General features: G+C 33.8%; 1 protein-coding gene across 3 annotated transcripts in view; it reads right to left on the minus strand.

Moving 5' to 3' along the window:
- The window catches only part of ADAMTS6 (ADAM metallopeptidase with thrombospondin type 1 motif, 6), a 286,481-nt gene that overhangs the window by 166,235 nt on the left and 108,101 nt on the right, over window positions 1-12,145 (minus strand). For all 3 annotated transcript variants that reach the window (XM_010845526.1, XM_010845524.1, XM_010845525.1), the window contains exons 8-9: window positions 8,188-8,231; window positions 3,994-4,099 (exon numbers count right to left, since the gene is read on the minus strand). In XM_010845526.1, coding sequence (XP_010843828.1) covers window positions 3,994-4,099; window positions 8,188-8,231 — 150 coding nt within the window. The remainder of the gene's footprint in view (window positions 1-3,993; window positions 4,100-8,187; window positions 8,232-12,145) is intronic.

Raw genomic sequence — 12,145 nt, forward strand, 5'->3', positions numbered from 1 at the left:
CATAGATATATGTATGTATATAACTCAATCACTTTGCTGTACACCTGAAATTATCATAACATTTTTAATCAAGTATACTCCAATATGAAATAAAAAGTAAAATATATATATATATATATATATATACATAAAGAAAAAATAAAGTCTCCATGTATTATATATCCACCAAAAAAAGAAAAAACATTTAAAGATATTTAGGGGGTTTCCATGGTGGCTCATTGGTAAAGAATCTGCCTGGCAATGCAGGAGACACAGGTTTGATCCCTGGTCAGGGAAGATCTCACATGCCACAGAGCAATGAAGCCCGTGTACCACAACTATTGAGCCTGTGCTCTAGAGTCCAGAGGCTGCCACTACTGAGCCTGCACGTCACAATTACTGAAGCCCGTGAGCCCGAGAACTTAAGATCTGCAACAAGAGAAGCCACTGCGATGAGAGACCCAAGCACAACTAGAGAGTAGCCCTTACTCACCACAACTAGAGAAAAAGCTCGCATGCAGCAACAAAAACCCAGCATAGTCAAAATAAATAAATAAAATTATAAAAAAAATAAAATTAAAGATATGTAGGTATTTGCAGCAGGAGAGGGGAAGTTTGAATAAAGAGAACAATAATAACAGCTTCCTAACAAAAGTTCTTGTTTACAAAAATTTACAGTTTTATCCTGAAGTCTTGCTACATTTTTCCTTCTTTAAAAAAAATGCATCTCCTAACCAATCTTCTTTAAAAAGTATATCTCTGCTGGAGACCAAATATTGATACTGATTTCCAAAAGCAAGACTTATATATCCCTGCAGCTTTCAATACAACTTTCAACAATTCTTCCAAAATTAGAATTATAGTTCACTCAATTGCTATTAATTAATAAATGAGTTAAGTCAAATCTAAAAGTTTTATGATTGCAAAACCTGTTCATTTTTTGTGAAAAAAATCAGACATATATAATAGTAGAGTAGCATAATGAACTGTCATCCCAGCCACATATCATTAAGATTACAAAATTCAAAATGTTATTATTTTTGTTTCATCTTTCTCTTTTCTTCTTCTGTTAACAAGCAAATCTCAGATGTCCTGCTACTTGAATTACATATACTTCAACATATATCTCTAAAAAATATTGATTTCTTAAAAGATTTCTATTTAAGATTATCTGTTTTTGTACAATATATAGCTTTCTCAATATATACATGCCTGGTTGAATTCTTGTGAATTCTCTTCAACATAATTTTTTTCAATTTCTAAAGCCTATGCTGCTAAGTCGCTTCAGTCGTGTCCGACTCTGTGTGACCCCATAGATGGTAGACCACCAGGCTCCCCTGTCCCTGGGATTCTCCAGGCAAGAGTACTGGAGTGGGTTGCCATTTCCTCCACCAAGGCATGAAAGTGAAAAGTGAAAGTGAAGCTGCTCAGTCCTGTCCAACCCTCAGCGACCCCATGGACTGCAGCCTTCCAGGCTCCTCCGTCCATGGGATTTTCCAGGCAAGAGTACTGGAGTGGGGTGCCATTGCCTTCTCCAAGCCTATGGCAGTTACATAATTATTAAAAAAAAAAAAAATCAAATAAGACTCTTTTCTCTAAGGTTTCATTAATTGTTGATAGCTTGTGGCCTGTGTTAAAGCCAGACATATTTAAATAAAGCATACAGATCAGTTTTTCATTTGACAAAGAAGCTGATTTTTTGCTTGCATACGGGAATGAACATGGTCTAGTCTTAGCTATCCACTGCTGTTTAAAATATACCATCCCCATATAAGTATGTGTGTGTGGTCGGTCATGTCCGATTTTTTGTGACCCCATGGACTGTAGTGTCAACAGGCTCCTCTGTCCATGGGATTTTCAGGCAAGAATACTGGAGTGGGTTGTCATTTCCTTTTCCAGTACATAAGTATACCCTGGGTGCAAAACCATATTCTATTAATACTCAGCCTAAAAATTAGTACAAAATATTCACAGTCTAGTAACACAGTAGAGGCACTTCTCACTAATTCATGGTCAAAGATTTTTCATAATCACTAACATTTACCTTACTAAATGATAAAAATGATAAAAACTTTTGTCTTATACTCTATATAGAGCACATTATACTCTGAAAAGTTCCTGATATATTTAACATATTATTTTGTTTCAGCACTTTATTTTAAGAATGACATGAGTTGTACCAGAGTTGACTTGCTAAATTCCTTAAAGTTCAACCCTACGATCTTAGAAGCAAGTAAAAAAATTTTCATCCATGAATAGGGGGTATGTTTAGCACATCCTAACTAGTTGTCTGAAGATAAAGGGATAAGGGGATAGAGATATAGGAATCAACACGGAAAAGCATTTTGTGGATTTCCCCCCAATTTTCCCTCACGTTATCAAACAAGAATTAGCTGCGAAATAGTTACTCCAAGGCACATACATCTTAAGAGGTATATTCTACTTCTCTTTTACATTTCTTCTACATAAGGTACAAACCATTCATCTTAGGAAGAATTACAAGGAATTATCCATAAGGTCAACAAAAAAATCTAATAAGCTTATAGTAGCTCAGTTAGAATCTAATAAAAAATACAAAAGAGATAAACCCTCACCTTGCCTATTTAAGTGCATATAAGAACGGGGCTTGTAATGCATATGTTGACATTGACTAACTTGTGGTTGCATGAGGTAATAGTGCCCTCATTGACACATTATTCATCTGCTGCATGTTACTTGTCCTAACCTTTCAAGTTAATTGAACCTAAAAGACCCTATTAAATTCAGTCTGGTTGCATAAGATTATGACAGTCATTAATAAGTCAGATTTTTAAGTGAGTTCAAGATAAACTGCCTGGTTAAGAGGGCTCTTCCCTTTTGTTTCCCTGCTGTTTATTGCAATGGAAACTAGAATACCAATATTTTTAGGGCTTCATTAAAAGTGTAATACTGACTTTCCTTGTGTCTGAATTAAGTCAGGTTTGAAACTTGTTGGTTACTTGAATTCACACATAAATCAATACCAATGTGGTAAAATTTTAATTGCAACTTTCAAAGTAATGCAAGAGACTGACCCAATTTTACTCTGCACTTACGGAAAAAAAAAGTGAATTACAGATTTATCTCAGGAATGACCTCTGAGGCAAGTATACAATAAACATTCATTTTGTTTGTTCTTTTCCCCCATCCATTTTTCTACCAAAAAAAGCAGACTGTAAAAAATTTAAGGCATACAAACAACATCAGAAGTTCTTGCAAATAGCCTGCTTCTTTTAGTTTAAAATATTTGACTATCCTTTTAAAGCATTCAAACTTCTCTTCCTCCACATCAGCAAGCTTTTACATTTACTGTTGCCTGTTGCTTGAAATAAAGTAAGGGTTTTATTGCAACTGGGTGGTGGGTTGGGGGAGGGGAAAGTCATAGGATAGTTTTTGGCGCAGATTTATTGAAAACAAATATTAAAAACTCCAGATCCTCCTAAAAAGTAGTGAGAATGATATCTCACTACTCCTCTAATATCAGGGTTTTGTTTTTTACTGACACACAAGTACACCTGAAAACGCAAATTGCACAGCAGTAATTACACAAACTTAGAAAAGGCCATACTCATAGATGTATGAACAGTGAAAAATCAAAGTTCACTTTATGGTAATGATGTCAATCATGATTTTTAAATATATATGTATTGTCACTTTAGGAAATGAAAGATCATTTAAACAATTTGACTGTGAGAAATTGGGTGTTGAGTGGATCATGGTAAAGCTAAATTGTTTCAAACGTATATAAAAAAAACTTAAGTGTAGTGCATTCACTACTCTGAGGACACTAATCACTGAATCAGAGAGACTATTTAACAAGTCTCCAATTCTTAAGATGATTTATCCCCAAACCTTAAATGATAACACTCTCTATTGAAATCACACAAAAAGGCATAAAATATGGTTGAGTACGGGCATTTCACACAGTAGTTATTTATGAATTGCTCAAAAAAGTGGAGCTCTAAAATTTATTTTGATTTTCTTAAACTCACTCACTTGTGACCAATCTCATGTGCAATGGTAAAAGCTGAACCCAGGCCAATGTCTTCATTAATGCTGCAGCTCCTTTCAGGCTCACACATTCCAGCCACAGAGGCCAAGCCTGAATAAACAGAAGGAGACACAAAGGGTCAAGCCAAGGTGTTTCAGTCTTAAAAAGCCCATACTTATAAATGCCTGGATTCTTTTTAATAACCTCCATGCACAGAAGGAGCAGTTGGCAAAAGGTTAACTTTCTAGTCATTTGCAAAATCACTGGGGGGAGTTTCACTTTGCCGGCTAGACATTAATATTTTTTGAACTGCAGTCAGTGCTGGAAAATGTCTAGACTAGGGGTTAGATTTATAAATTTTACTTCTGGTAACTTGGGACCACCTAGTAACTTGAGCCAGAAGAGGGAATTCAAGAAAGCATTTCTATTTTAACATTCTTCAGGCTGTAGAAAGCAAAATATATCCACATTATTTTTCTAAAGAGATCTGTTTAAGTTTAGTGGGTTCATAAAAATATACAAGCAACTTTTTAGTTACCAGAAAAAGGGAATCCCAAATGGTTTTTTAAAATGACATTTTTATAAAAACATAAATGAATGATTCAAAACAGAAAAAAGAACTGTTAAAGATGCGAGGTTTTTGCATTTTTTTTTAAATTTTCTGAAATTAGTCCTGCAAGTGATGCAACAATTTCTTTAAGTATTTTAATGGACAGAAAGTCATTCACACACTCAGTGTGGTTCTCTCCTCTCTCACTCCCCTAAATGAAGTAGAGTTTTAGTAATAAAGCAAAAACTATGGTGTTAATTCACTGATTCTGGTGAAATGTTATGGTACTGAAGGCATTCTTCTCTTGGGAATTTTACTATGTAAAAATTTTAATATTTATTTTCAAATGAATACCATGTTCTGTGATTAGTCCATAACTTTAAAACAGTGCTGAGAAAAAAAAAATATTTGTGTGAAAGATAAAATTTCATGTGTTATAAGGAAATAGATGCCAAGTCATACTTAACACATATATGTAGAATAAAGTGAAGAAAGAGTAAAAAAAAATATTTCATATATTAGGAGTCTACTATCATCACCCAGGTTTTAATAATTATCTTCCCATGAAAAGTGATTTCAATCTAATTCAATTAATATTTACTGAATGCAATAAACAATGTTCTGTGCTAGGAACAATATCCCAGTTGCACTAATTTGGAACAGTAAAAGCTATCCAATTCATATTCTTATTGACAAGAAAATTCTAAAATTGCATTTCTATTGTATCCATTAATATGAAATATCAACACTTACTACCATATTGGAACAAAGTTGAGGTTAGTATTGGATTTGCTAAAAGACTGCTTTTTTTACTGTTTTATGTTGGGGGGTAGGCAGGAATTGGGGAAGGAGGTAATTTCTGTTTCACAGAGTTAATAGTGATACCTTTGTTCTGCTCTTCCATTCAACTAGAAGTCTTGGGACTTAAAGAAGAGGAAGTAAAAAGAGAGATTAGTTGGGCAAGATGACCTTATTGGTTTTTTTTTGGTTAATCAAAAAAATTTAATGACTATTACTTCTAAACTCCACAGAGAGAAAAAGAGAGGGAGGGAAAATACAAAAAACTTTGCAGTCCATTATCTTTTTTAAGCTACTGGGTTCAATATGACCCATAATATGGGAAAAATAAAGCCACTCTATTTGAATATTGTTGCTCTTTTGAGCTTTATGAAATCTGGTTTAAAAACACTGCTAATATTTATTGCTAAATTAACATTATTTATATTTCCCAAATATATTATTCAATAGGTTATCTTTTTGTTGTTATTGTTGTTCTTGTTTGGTATGTGCCATATAGCCCTATTTTTAATTGAGAATTCTAAATGACTCCCCAAGGTGTATTTGCAAGCACAGATTTACTTCTGCATCTGCTATAAAATTGTTAGCTCTACTAAAAGAATAATCTAAGAAAGAACAGTTCTGGGAAATAACTACGATTTATTGAAAATACAAGGTATATCTTAACTAAAATAAAGAATTTAGATGCTAATATATTTTTTACAACTCCCCACCATTTTTTCTATTCTTGTAAAATTGAAGCTGTCAGTTTTTATGTGTGATTGTGTTAATAAGGGTTTGATTATCATCAGGTCATTTAGATTTCCTCAGTTTCATGGCCAGTTTGCCTGCTTAAATCTACTTAGCCATGTCACAATTAGTCACCAGCAGTACTAAGCAAGACAATATTCAAGAATTGGCATAAAACCAATATGAAAGTTAGTAAAAAGACCACTCAAAAAGAAAAAAATCTGATCAACTGTGCTGATAACATATTCGCCATATATTAAATTCAACACATGTATATATAATGCAGTTCATTCAGTTTTCAGCATAAGAGATAGTATAAAAATAATTCATAATAGTTTATAATTTGAAAAATATAATTTATATGATTGAAAATACATTGACATGTACCCAAGTATTAATATATTGATTCTAGACATTAAAATATACCAAAGCATTAGGCAGTGTTACTATTTATGTCCCAATGAAGAATGTATCTCAAGTATAAATAAACTGCTTTTAAAAAGCAAAATAGACTATGTACAGACCTACATATAAATATAGCTATACATATTTATTTCCTCAAAATATACATGCTACAGAATACAAGCTGTAGCTGGTATCCTCTTTGGGACTTAGTGGATACTGTACCTAAAACTGATTAAGCACTTAATAAAGGCTTATAGAATTTGCACAATAATGGAGGGAATAAGTTAAACTGTATAGATAATTTCTACATTAAATAATACCAGTTCATTTCTACAGTAAACACCCTTATATTTCCTTAAGTGACTTTAACAATATCCTCGCAGCATAAGGGCAGATATTACTCTTAACTTCATAGATAAGGAAATTGAAGAACAAAGAGCTAAATAAACTGTAAAAGGTAATGCACTAAAACTGTCAAAGCCAGTGGTTGGTTTTTAGCTCAGGTTCCTTTCCTTCGGATTATTGTTGGTCTTGTTAACATAAAACACTATGAAGAAAACCTTTCTGATGTGAACTTTCTCAGAAAAAAGCTCTTTCTCTGTTATGATTTTAACTAGCAAACTTCTCCACCATAATACCTGTCATTGGCAAACTGGGATTTCTTCTTTCACCATAAATCCTGAGGGAAATGGCTTGAGGGAAATGGTGAAGGAGAAGCCTGGGAAGGCAGGTAAAATCATCAAGAGAAATTTTAATTTCTAAAGGGGTATTCAACTGACCTCCTCAGGAAGTGGGGTTAATACCTTTTCTCCCACCTCTACTTTAAATTTGATCTTCTCAAAATTCTCATGAAGTGCATAGGAACAGATTTATAACTATTCCTTTACAGATAAGAAAAGTGAGACTTGTCAGAGAATCTAGAGAATTCACCTTCAGTTGCTTAACTTCTAGGTCTGTAAAAAGTCACTATGACACTAGGGAAAAAAAAACCATAAAAAAGGCTCCTTTTTTACTTAAAATAATTCTAGTTGCTTAACAATTTAGTTGACTTGAAAGCTACCATTTTCCCTCATTTGTATTTGCAGTTAACATTTAACCACTATGAAGTTACGCTCTGCAACAATGCATAATTTTTTAAATTGTAGACTAGTATAGAACTGCCTTTAAAATGTGATATTTAGGAAGAACAAGGAAGATAATTCTGCTCTCTCTCCAAGTCTGGCTGTAATATTTTACAAAATTGGATTTTTTTTCTGTACAGATAATAAAATTTTCCAATAATATCTTAATTTATGAGGACACAATCTTTCCACAAATTTGGACCAAAAGAAGTACTGTTCTTAATGTCTCTGCATGAAGTATCTCCCAAGTTTCTTTTTCCTTTCCTTTCCTGAGATTTGAAGGTGCTTTAATTTGCCCTCAAACTCTCAGTATTTTTGGAAAATACATTACAGAGATGGATTATATGAAAATGAGTGGTAACTTTTGATTTAGTATTACTGTGTGATGATTTTGAAACACCTTCTAATTTGTTTTTAATCATCATTCTACTTGTTTCCTAATCAGTGACATATCCACAAAGGTCAGGTTTAATACTTTATAGGAATAATTTCAGATGTGCCAGAAACGAAAATTACCAAATTAATAATGATTAAAAAGTAAAACTATTGGACCAAAAAGACAATCTGAACTATCCTCCCTTTATAAAAAAACTTACCCAGTGTTCCACAGGGCTTATTTTTATAAGTGCAGATATCATATCTATAGAGGAGAAAAAAGAGAAATGAAATTTGTAATCTGATCAAATTTTTTAAATGTTTTGTATATTCATCACATTTCTTTCATGGAGCTTTGGTTGTCAGACCACAATCAGTGCAATTATAAGCAGCCAGCTGGAGTGTCGGCATTTTCAGCACTCTGGGGGACACGCCGGCTGTACTACACTCACAGCCCCTGGCTGCAAGCCAATGGGACACCTGCCAGTAAGAAAGAAAGGTTAAAGTGGATTTCTGTAATTGCAAGTTCCATAAAACCATCTACCATACTGTTTTGAAGCTAGAATAGCTTGTCTGCAGAATGCTACTGCTTCTACAAAAAGCAAACGGGTGGCTTTTTATTCCCAATATCTTTTGGACCTGCTGGAACATTTTTTTTTATTATAGCCACAGACGGTATTTTATACTTCTGAGCTATAAGCAATATTTGGAATTCCTTCAACTCTAACACAGGTTCTTGTTTAAAAAAAAAATAGGGCAAAACAACAATGGGAATGAAATTGATATCATATAGTTTTCCTAGTTGTATATCAAAGAACTAAAAAAATTGCTCAAAAGAAAGCTTTCCTAATGTTGGTCACTTATTCCAATGCTGTACTACATTAAAACTCAGTATAAAAAATGGAATCCATAACACTCCATATTTTAATGTATATTACATTTAGAATGCTAAATCAATATTGATTCAAACATTTAAGTACTTTTATAATACCTTTTTAATCTAATCTCTAAAATCAAAAGTATTCAAACTACTAAAGTGAAAATAAAAAATAAAGTTAAAAAGACTGAACATTTTTGTTTGCCTACAATTTATACTAGAAAGGAAAAGCTTTTTTGGAAAAAAGAATAAACTTTCACCAACTCCAGGAAAATCTACGTTGGAAAAGTTTTTTTTTTTTTTTTATTGTATATAAATGGTTAGTCCATATCACTTGAAGAAGGGGTTAATAATCAATCTCATTCTTGTTCATCAGATCAAAATGTATTTTCAAGAAACAAATATTATACTGTTGGTTATTTCATTAAAATCCCTGAAGATTCCTTTTGCCTACTTTTGAATTTCAAAATCTTGATCTCGATGACTTTATATTTGAGAAAAGGGATTTCTTCTCTTGCATAACTTTATCTTCTGACCATTCACACATTCACGCCCTCTCTTTTCCTGTAATTAGTAAACCACAGGATTGCAGCATCTGGTACACTCCTAAATATAAGATAGATACCAGTATCTAGTACACTCTTGAATATATATTCTGGGTGTCACAATCAATTTATCTTGTGATTATATGTGTAATGCCTATGACATCACATAGACACCACCCAAACCAGCAATCTTCAACATAACATAAACAGACCTCTCATTGGTAATGCAAATACAAATGCATTACCTATTAAACGGAGCCTATTTCCAAATCATTAATTTCCATTTGTACCCCTACCTAAAGTTGATTTGCTGAAAATGCATCTGCAAGTCACCAATATTCTGTCCCTCTTTCACTTTTCATAATCAGCCTGTCTCTACTTTATAAAAAAAAAGAAAGCATACTTCTCACCCATCCCAAACCTTGTCACCATGCATTGTTCCCCTGGGGATAAAAGTCTCCAGAGCATAATGCAAGTGGATAATTCAAGAATGCATTGGTCCTAGAAGATAATCCTTTATGTGAAAAGCAAGAAAAACTGAAGAGGATGATGCTTGCTTCATCCTGGGAAGATCCTGTGTCTGTCAGTCTATCTGACTGTTTATAAGTAAATCTATCTATTTCATAATTAGAATTCAGAATCGAGATGGTTGTCATGGAGTGTATTAACAGGCTGATTTGATCTAAAAAATAAAGACATCAAAGTCTGATTTAGCTAAGTAATTTGGAAGCTAGGAATGATGTAGCCAGTTAGATTTTATGTAGACATTTTTTCATGACAATGAAGTAGGCACCTCCAAAGTTTTGAAAAAATTTACTTGAAGCATTTACACAATATATGTTTTTAGCTATAGTCTCTGTAGCTACTTAAACTTGCAATTAAAAGTATTTTAGATTTAAAATTTGCAAAGTGGTACATCATTTCTCAAAATTATTTTAGGGATCAAATTGAGCAAAAAATTTGAAAACCACAGACAAACACAACTTATATTTCCACCTCTTAGCAGTCCTTTCTTATCTTCTTTTCTTGCCCTCATTTTGCCTATACCCTTTATATTACACTTGATGAATATTATTTCATTCTGTCATGACTGCAAAAATACTTACACAAAGGCTAAAGACACCAATAATAAAAACTAAAGCATCCTAGACTAAGATATTTCTATTTGCATTTTCTTCAGCTTTCTCCAGTCCTTTAGTATCTCTATAGAATTTTTCTATAAGCCATTCTATAGAGAAAAGACATCATTTCTTATTGGGTTCTTCATTCAATTCATACTCTATCCTTCTCTGTTCTATACTCACAGAGAACAATTATGACCTATGCTTCACCTATAATATCAAGTACTAAAAGCAACATTTTTACATTCATTCTTTTATATACAGATGTACTGAGTACCTATCATGTGCCCAGGTATAGTGCTATATACTTGAACCTAAAGATGAACAAGGAAGGTACAGTTTATTTGGGAAAAGACACATAAGCAGATAAGCTACAAAATGCTAAAAGATGATTAAATAAATGTTAAAGAGCTAAACTTACACATAATAGAGCTAATACTTGCTAGCTATTATAATTAAGATTATTGTCACAATCAAGTTATAAACAAAATACTGTGGAAATACAGATGAAGGAATGATTCCATAATAGAAAACTAGGAAACGGATGCATATAGAACATAACATCCGAAATGGATTTCAAAGATCTAGCCAGATAAAATAGAAAAGTAAATGCATTCTAGGTAGATAACAAAATAGTCAAAGAGGCAGAGTTTGGAAAGGGTATGGCATATGCACGGAGAAGGCAATGGCACCCCACTCCAGTACTCTTGCCTAGAAAATCCCATGAACAGAGGAGCCTGGAAGGCTGCAGTCCATGGGGTCGCTGAGGGTCGGACACGACTGAGCGACTTCACTTTCACTTTTCACTTTTCACTTTCACGCGTTGGAGAAGGAAATGGCAACCCACTCCAGTGTTCTTGCCTGGAGAATCTCAGGGACGGGGGAGCCTGGTGGGCTGCCATCTATGGGGTCGCAAAGAGTCAGACACGACTGAAGCGACTTAGCAGCAGCAGCATGGCATGTGCAGGGAACCATGAAAAATTCAGAGAGACTGAAACACCCAAAGTATAGGGTAAAATATCAGAATACGAATTTGGGGAGTTGTTGTGGGAAGGAAACATTATTAAATACTCTGAATGCCAAACAGATTTTTTTTTCCTATAAGCAAAAGAAACTTAAAATAAGTTTGCACAATAGGAAATATTTTTAAGTATGTTTATATGAATGTGTATACAGATTAAGTTTGCATACAGATAAGTGTGGAAGGTAAATAGTGGGTATCTGAGAGTGGGAGGTAATAGAGTGGGGAGAATATAATGATTTTTACTCTTTTTACTATGTGCGTGTTTGTTGCTCAGTCGTGTCCAACTCTTTGCAACTGCACAGTCTGTAGCCCTGTCCATGGAATTCTCCAGGCAAGAATACTAGAGTGGATTGCCATTCCCTTCTCCAGAGGAACTTTCCAACCCAGGGATCAAACTCTGGTCTTCTGCCTTACAGGCAGATTCTTTACCGTTTGAGCTACAGGGAAGTCTCCTAAAAAAAAAAAAATATGAAGCCTTAGCACCCGAACAGGGACATGAACCCTGGACCCTCAGATTAAAAGTCTGATGCTCCAACGACTGAACTATCCAGGCAATGTATACTCTATTACATCCTCCCTCACTGTTAGTCGCTCAGTCATGTCTGACGCTTT

The sequence above is a fragment of the Bison bison genome, unplaced genomic scaffold, assembly GCF_000754665.1.
Source record: "Bison bison bison isolate TAMUID 2011002044 unplaced genomic scaffold, Bison_UMD1.0 scf7180017864218, whole genome shotgun sequence".
Lineage (NCBI taxonomy): Eukaryota > Metazoa > Chordata > Mammalia > Artiodactyla > Bovidae > Bison > Bison bison.